The 7,907-nt window shown below is 40.0% G+C and overlaps 3 protein-coding genes across 3 annotated transcripts in view; 1 reads left to right on the top strand and 2 right to left on the bottom strand.

Annotated features, from left to right (window-relative positions):
* Positions 1 to 638: 638 nt before the first annotated feature.
* Positions 639 to 3,005, bottom strand: LOC138006463 (uncharacterized). The gene is made up of 3 exons (XM_068852802.1): positions 2,881 to 3,005; positions 2,708 to 2,804; positions 639 to 1,509 (listed from the first exon to the last, which is right to left on the bottom strand). Exons 1-3 carry the CDS (start codon positions 2,958 to 2,960, stop codon positions 1,024 to 1,026), a joined length of 663 nt encoding a protein of 220 aa, XP_068708903.1. The 5' UTR covers positions 2,961 to 3,005; the 3' UTR covers positions 639 to 1,023.
* Positions 3,006 to 3,983: 978 nt separating this feature from the next.
* Positions 3,984 to 7,764, bottom strand: LOC138006462 (oxaloacetate decarboxylase, mitochondrial-like). Its single transcript, XM_068852801.1, has 4 exons — positions 7,666 to 7,764; positions 7,487 to 7,583; positions 6,424 to 6,579; positions 3,984 to 4,548 (listed from the first exon to the last, which is right to left on the bottom strand). Exons 1-4 carry the CDS (start codon positions 7,740 to 7,742, stop codon positions 4,207 to 4,209), a joined length of 672 nt encoding a protein of 223 aa, XP_068708902.1. The 5' UTR covers positions 7,743 to 7,764; the 3' UTR covers positions 3,984 to 4,206.
* The window catches only part of LOC138006464 (uncharacterized), a 6,621-nt gene continuing 6,296 nt past the window's right edge, over positions 7,583 to 7,907 (top strand). The window contains exon 1 of the mRNA XM_068852805.1: positions 7,583 to 7,654. The gene's annotated coding sequence lies outside the window, so the exon portion shown is untranslated. The remainder of the gene's footprint in view (positions 7,655 to 7,907) is intronic.

The following is a 7,907-nucleotide window of genomic DNA, read 5'->3' as shown; positions in this document are numbered from 1 at the left end:
CTGGCGTTAGACAGAGTAAAATCTATAAGTGGCACTCTTGGGAGTGAAAGGGTTAATGGGGACATAGTTTTTGAGTGAATCTAGCTGTTGTTAACCCTTTCACACCCGTGGGGTTCCCCATTGACGAGTAAAATCGTCTGGCGTTAGACAGAGTAAAATCTATACGTGGCACTCTTGGGAGTGAAAGGGGTAAGTACATTTCTTAAAGTCAAGTCAGAATAATCATGACAGTGACAGCCAGAAGAAATATAGCATTCAGGTCACATGCATACTCACATGAATCGGGATGCAATTTCACTGTTAGCATATATAACTTCATACTGAGTAAAATAGTTTAGCAGGAACCCAGCTGAGCATCCAACAAGAACGTGTCCTCTGCCTCATCCTTTTGCAGCTTTGACGCACATCTTTTGGGGAATGCACTCCCTACTGCCAATCATACAAGAAATAATAGCTTATCCCTTAACTTAATCTTCATTATTAACTTAAGGGATAAGCTACATGTATTACATGCAACCATTGTCTCCCATTTGAAAGCCCAGATAAATGTGATTACAATAATTATGATGACAACTTAATTAAAACCTGGGTTACGGTTAGTGCCATCTCTGCTCTGCTTTAAACAACACAGCCCAGGCCAGAGTGTCACAGTCTTTATTAAATTTCTTACCAAGTACATGTATGAATTTTTGAATGACCGCTAATTTAGCGGTGGTATTTGATGGCAAGGTCCACTTCAGGATTAGTTGTTTCTACGAAAGATTTAATGGATGACAATAAGATAATTTACAATGAAAATTATTTGGAGCATATATTAAATTGAGCAGTTATCGGTACTATATTATGAACTAACTTTATGATTTTCAGAAATTATTGCTGTTTGCACTTGACAATACTACCTATTTTACCAACACTTGAGTGAAGTAAGCTCCTAATTAGCTGTGAGCCATTGTTCCATTTCAAGTTATTTTTGGGAAAAAATAGATTAAACCAGAGAGACAAAATTTTGTTTAATGTTCATTTCTACTGTGTAACAGGAAATGTCATCTCAATTTTGTCAGCTAGTCCACAGACAATAGTTTGGCCAGGCCTGACTGCAGACACACCTTGAGGTGTTCCTGTTAAAATCAAATCCCCTTCTTCAAGTGTCATATTTTGACTGATGAAACTTATCAAGTAAGGGATCCTGAAGATAAAATCTTGGGTATTGCCATCTTGTTTTATTTGACCATCAACTTTAAGCCACAAGTGAACATTATTGGGATCAGGAATCTCTGCCTTGGGAATGAATTCACTAATCGGCAATGCAGTATCAAAGCCTTTGGCAAATGTCCATGGCCAGCCTTTTTTCTTGGCGGCATCTTGAATATCTCGAGCAGTCATGTCAAGAGCCAGTGCATATCCTCCAACATGATCCATGGCATCTGATTCCAAAATAGACACACCTGTTTTTCCGATAACAACAGCAAGTTCTACTTCATGATGAAGCTGGTTGCACCCAGGAGGAATCTGACAACAAATGAAACATTTTAATATTCAAATCCAGTGAGTGTGCATCCTTCAATGGTTATCTTAACGCTTGTATGGAAATCCATGGTCGTTAAGCAAATGAAAGTCCTCAATAAATATTACCAAAGAGTCTTCCGTTCCTTACTACTGTTTGGTAAGGGGGGTTTTCAATTTTCATGATTAGGGGTGGGTAGGTCATGGGGAAGTGGGTGGACAAAAAGGAAAAAACTGTTTTTGATTTCCACTCTCCAGGCCCCAGTTGTTTGAAGGGTGGATAGCCTTATCCACTGGATAAATCAATTGAATTTGCTAGTGTTTATCCACTGGATAGTGTTATCCACCTTTTGAACAATCGAGGCCAGGAGTCAAAGTCTGCCACTGATCGGTAGTGGGCTTGGTAAGCAAGCGTAGCAAGGTTACATTTTTATATTTTTATATCCCCAGAAGAAACCAGGGCCCAAGTGAGATGACTCACAGGCAGCCCAAGCTCAGTATATGATTTATAGCTTGATGGCAATCGTCATACCTTCTGCACTCTCATTGGACAATTTGAAGCACTTGGCCAATGAGATTGCAGAATGTAATCTGATTGCCATCAAGCTATAACGGTTGTAACCATACATCTAGCCGAGTGCATGGGAAGGTTATAGAAAGACAAACTTTATTTGGAATTTATCCGCCAAAAATCGCCGTGTGGTCCCGGAGTGGAGTTGATGTGATAGGAAATTTATCTGGCCTTAAGGCTGCGGTGTTTTTATGGCGATTCAGACTGTTGCTTTGTGATGCGAGAGCAATCTGTGGGACGAGATCGCCATAAGTCACCAGCCTTTCTTCTCTTTATGAGGGGAAATGACAACTAACAACATTGTAAAAACTTGTTGGCCACAAACCCGTCTAAAACGGGCACAGTTTGCCCTCCAATTGCACAGAAAAGACGAGGACAACTGTACGTAGAGGTAAGTGAAGTTTCTACATTTACAGCTTATTTTAGCATTTATAAGTTCAAAGTTAATTTTGCCTTACAAAGTCTATAAATCGTATACCGAGCTTCGGCTGCCTGTAGATGACTTGGTCGCAAGTTCCCTTAACGTTCGCTTCGGACACTTAAAAGCTACTAGCAGAAGCCTCCACTTTTCAGTTAATTATACCCCTACATTTATCCCAACGACGTGCGACAATAAGAGAAAACGCTGACTACCTTTATTTCACCCCCTTGTCGTAAATAACTGGATGGTGGTTTCAGAAAGATCAATGGCGTCCTCGGAACTGGATTTCCTAACTCTGCAGCATGCTCTCTGTCGATTAAAGACGATGAAACAGTTAAAATCATTGTGACTTGAACAGCTTAAACATCGACTGATCGATCCAAACCTGAAATTTCTGCCTACGCCGACAATTTTTCGTCCAAATTCAATAAATCGTCGAAGGTCCCGCGCCGGAGCCGCTGCCATTTTCTTACACTCTTCCGCTTTTTGCCTTGACCAATGAAAATTAGCCTTTTATCGCAGAAAAATCGTTACCGAGGCGTTGCGTGACAGAGAAATTTCGTTGCATGCCCTGATAGGTGCGATTTCCTGCTGTTTTGGAAGTGCGGTTAAAAGCCAACCTTTAACCGACAGGCATTACGTGCCGAAGAACAATTTTCACATATGAAAATCCCGCAAAAGCTGAAATTCACCCAATCTACCAATGCGAATTTCCATAACAAAAACAAATGGTCGAAAAGGTGGGCCTTGAACATCCTCCTCCCAACGAACGGGTGTCTTGAAAACAAAAACCCCTAAGACCCTAGGACTCCAAAACGAAGAAAGTAACCCAAAACCCTCAATTTGGCTAACCCTAGGCCTAAAAACCAACTTTAGGCCTAGTTAGGCCGAGGATTAGCCAAATTGCGGGTTTTGGGTTACTTTCTTTGTTTTCCAGTCTTAGGGCCTTAAGGGTGTTTGTTTTCAAGACACCCCCCAACGAACGGCTGGATCACTGGTCCGCGTTGTTTGTCCGTGATGCAGCACCCGTTGCAATAATTATTGTATTTTGTATTCAGTCAATTGTATTTGTACTTGGCAGGCAGGCGATTTTCTGATTCGTGGAAAATACAATTGGCTGGACCAGTGATCCAGCTGCAGTGTGTATGGAGGAATGCAGGCACACAAGACCTCTAGACCTGTTAGAGTTCTAAGGGAATGGCAGACAATTAGCCCTCAATATACTGCCCTTGTAACATCCAGTCCTAACCTGACACCCAGTCTCAAGCATTGTGAAACGACCCTAATAACAGCTGCAAAGGAGACTAGATGTGTATGAGGTGGTCACTTGCAGAAGATAGATTGTCGAGATTCATCTGTATGAATATGACAAGAAAAGGGGAATGAAGCTTATCATTATCTTGTCACTTAATTTAAAATATCTCCACTCTTGGGTGAAAACTCATGAAATGCAGAAAGTCAATGATAAAGAAAACAACAAGCAAAAAATCTAAAATCAATGGATTTTATCACAAGATATTACTAAAATGCATAAGTTATATACAGAGTTACTCACTTCTAATGGAAAGACAGATTTTTAAAAAATTGAAGTTAATACAATTCCCTAAAGTGACAGAATGCAATGCTAGAGCAACAAAGGTATCAAACTATCTCAAGAAGAAATTGAATCGAAGAATTGAAGTTAACTGACCAAAATATAAATGAGGTATGTTCAGAAAGCAATTGGAAATGTCATTTCAATTTTATCACCTAATCCACAAATAATTTCTTGGCCTCTTTTCACATATCTTGATCCACTATCTGGAGTCCCTGTTAAAAACAAATCTCCTTCTTCTAGTGTCATATAACGACTGACAAAACTGATCAAATGAGGAATCTTATAAATCATGTCACGAGTGTTTCCATCTTGCTTCATATCGCCATCGACCTTTAGCCATAGTCGCACATCATTGGGATCAGGAATTTCTGATTTCAAAATAAATTCCCCAACAGGTGTTGCAGTGTCAAAACCTTTGCCAAGCAACCAAGGATATATCACAGTTTCAGCTTCACTCTGTGGATGGGTAGAAATAATTCAATAAGGACAAAATTTTTAATATTATTGTAACAAGTTTTTTTTATAAACAGAAAGAGAAACTCTTGAATGAAAAAGAAAATCAGGCAAATTTGTTTGCAGACTGACACCATCATTATAAATATTATGCTTGGAGCAGTTTCTTGAAATATTATCATAAGAAAGAACACACTTGTAATTTTTATTCAAATTATTTTTTATATCATTTTTATCATAATTTGTTCTTCTTGTTCTGTTGTATAGTATGAATTAATTTGCTTGTAATTGAAAAGCCTATATACAATGTAGGGAGTTGCAAATAAATGTATGTATGTATGTATGTATGTGGACTTGAACCCCGTCAAATCACTGGGATTCATCTGTCATGTGTGTAATCGACCATGCAAATCAGCTGCTGGTTTGAAGAGTCATCTACGTGCTCGCGGACAAAATTTGAACAGCAACAACAGTAGAGATGATGAAGTACTACAGGATGGCTAGCGTCTGTCAAGACGAAGCAATCAACATGTATGTATGTATGTATGTATGTATCATTATCATCATTACAAACAGGAGCTTCATCAGGGGTGGCACCTACTATGTTGTGCATTATCACAGATTCTATCCTTTTCTCCATGTGGGTAAAAGAAGGCTAATTCATGTGGATAGCCAATAAAGAAACAAAAATAAACTTGAATTGTGAACCAACAGGAGCCCCAATCAAATGAAACATAAAGTCATGGCATTGGAATAGATCACAATGACTAAATTGACCTAAATTATGTGATACAATCTTTTTCTCATTATCTCCCACAGTTTTCTGGTTGATTCATAAGAGGAACAATCTTTACTGAAACAATCTGCACTAAAGAAGATCCAAGATCAAAAGATAAGCCAGGGGTTCCCTCTGTCTCCCACCCCTCCTTCCTTGCTCCCTCCCCTCATCTTTTTATGACTTTAGTCCAGCTTTTTCATGGCTGTTACATTAAAATTTCTTTTTGTGCAAGAACTGACCTCACCATTGATACACATGCTATTGCTTCAAAGTTCATGCAACCTTCTCACAAGTTCTTAATGGACCAGTCAATGTAAATCCCTGCCCCGACCCCAACCAGGGAAAAGCGGGGACATTAGCAGGACAAAACTACCCTGGTATGCGGGGTCTTGGACAAGATTTGGCCTTCAGGATCCAAACCGGGGATTTTTTCTGCTGGAGTATTGGAGTCTAGAAATGTGTCACACCTGAGACTGGGACCAAATCAGACAGCGACTAAAATGACAGAAAGAAACGCGAGTTAAACTTGCTGCTTGTTAATCTGTTTCATCCTTATTGTTTGCTTGCCATCCAAAAATACATTTAAAGCTGCTGAATGGACAACCTTGCTGATTGTTTAATTTTGTTGTCAGTAATATTTTTGACAAAATTCATGAATGCTTTTGCACAAGCAGGACATTGGAATGGAAATATTGCCCTGGCGACAGGAACATTAGCTCACTTTGTCTTATCCTTTCGTCCAAGTCCCTGCCTTTTCCCGGGTTGGGAGGGGGGGACACACCACCAACACACTACCGACGGATCGGCCAACACACTACCGACGCATCGGCCGACACACTACCGACACGTCGGTCAACACACTACAGACACGTCGGTAGTGTGTTGGTGGTGTGTCAACCGACGCGTTGGCCGACGTGGTGGACGATGCGTTGGTGGGATCGGAGTCTCAACTTTTACCCACTAGTCAATGTAAAGTTGACGTATTGGCCAACGCCTTGGTGGGATTGGATTCTCAACATTTACCAACTCGTGCATATGATCTTTCTGATGTTGGTTTCTTGAAATACAGTATCACAAAAATATAACTTGAATTCCCTCACTTTATTAAAAATTAGGTCAATATCAGTCATGTCCAACGTCAGAGCATATCCTCCCACGTGATCCATGGCCTCTGACTGGGAAATGTTCCGCCCAGTTTTACCAATGACAACACCAAGTTCTACTTCATGAATAATCTGATCACGGCCAATAGGAATCTGTAATAAAACATTTGTAAGTAAGCTTTAAAGCAGTGGTAAGTTGCAAGATGATGTACTAGTCGAACAAAACCTTAACAAGCCCTGCCTCCTTTCCTTCTGGGAATTATGAACTATCTTCTGTCTTCTTTTCACCAAAAAATTGTAACAACGACTGGACATTCTAATAGTACTTTGATTCGAGAGGGGTGCCCGGGGGGATGTTAATGCTCCGATTTGGTTCTGGGATACATCAATGGGGTGGCATTTAAAATATGGAACCGGAACACAGCATTTACAGAGATGCCAACCTATGGAGATCTAAAATCTGGAGATTTTTTCCTTCCGGTCTCCCCATCTCTCCCCCTCGATCAATCTACCCACTCCCCTCCCCTCCTCTCCCCCCAAAAACGCACCCACCCATCCCCCAGCAGCTCCTTCAGAATACAAGAATATTCTGCCGCCATTGTGAATTTGCGGGAAAACAGGGTACTTATGTCAATAATTTTTATTGGTTAATCGGAGATCCAATCAAACAATCGGTTATATGTTTATGATAGCTAAAGAAAGCCATTTTGTTTAGTTCTATTAACGTGTGTTTAAAACTCAGAGATGAAGAAATGCATTAAGAAACAATGAAACGAGTTAGAAAAAATCGATTTTTTTTAAACTGTGGGGATGCAATTTGAGTCTAGAATGGAGAAACGTCTGTGAAAGGTTCAGAGTCGTTTTTATCCGGGAGATTTAATGACCCGTACGGGAGACCGGGAGATTCGTTCCGTATCCGGGAGACTCCCGGATAATCCGGGAGAGTTGACACGTATGCATTTACGTCTTACCTTTTTTCTTCACTTGAAGCCTATTTTATACCAACAAATAAGAAATAACAGTAGCTGAAATGTAAGCAACGTTTAGTTACTTTATTTACCTTTATTTTTCCTCCTTGTCTCAAGTAGGTGGATGAAGGTTTGAGGAAAATGAGTGGATCTTCTGTAGGAGGGGGATGTTGAGGCGATCCATTTGGCCTAATGTTAAAACATGAAGGATAACTAAGTGGCTTTAAAAGGCGTGCAAATCTATCTTTGGAGTGATTTAGGTGACACTAACCGGTAGTTTTTCCCCACTCCAACAATTTTTCGTCCAAATTCTACAAATTTCCTGAGGTCTCGTCCTTTAGAAGCCATTTTGTTTTGGGAATTGACCAATTGTATCGGGTTTCACATTCTATCCAATCAGAGATAGTTTTCCTCTCAGAGGAAATTTCAGAGTCAGATTACTCTTCAGAGTTGAAATTTTTGTACCTTAAACGTATGCGAGAATAAAAGGCGAAAATAAACGAAGTAATGGCT

This window comes from Montipora foliosa, chromosome 6, assembly GCF_036669935.1.
Source record: "Montipora foliosa isolate CH-2021 chromosome 6, ASM3666993v2, whole genome shotgun sequence".
Taxonomy (NCBI): domain Eukaryota; kingdom Metazoa; phylum Cnidaria; class Anthozoa; order Scleractinia; family Acroporidae; genus Montipora; species Montipora foliosa.
Note: the sequence above shows the minus strand (reverse complement) of the source record. Positions and strands in the feature narration are given on the sequence as shown.

Coding starts and splice junctions, on each gene's coding strand:
- LOC138006463 (XM_068852802.1), bottom strand. CDS start 2,960: ATGGCAGCGGCTCCGGCGCGGGACCTTCGACGATTTATTGAATTTGGA. Junction 2,805..2,880: donor GGCGTAGGCAGAAATTTCAG/GTTTGGATCGAT, acceptor TTTAATCGACAG/AGAGCATGCTGCAGAGTTAG. Junction 1,510..2,707: donor GACAAGGGGGTGAAATAAAG/GTAGTCAGCGTT, acceptor ATTTGTTGTCAG/ATTCCTCCTGGGTGCAACCA.
- LOC138006462 (XM_068852801.1), bottom strand. CDS start 7,742: ATGGCTTCTAAAGGACGAGACCTCAGGAAATTTGTAGAATTTGGACGA. Junction 7,584..7,665: donor GGAGTGGGGAAAAACTACCG/GTTAGTGTCACC, acceptor TTTTAACATTAG/GCCAAATGGATCGCCTCAAC. Junction 4,549..6,423: donor TTGACCTAATTTTTAATAAA/GTGAGGGAATTC, acceptor ACCCATCCACAG/AGTGAAGCTGAAACTGTGAT.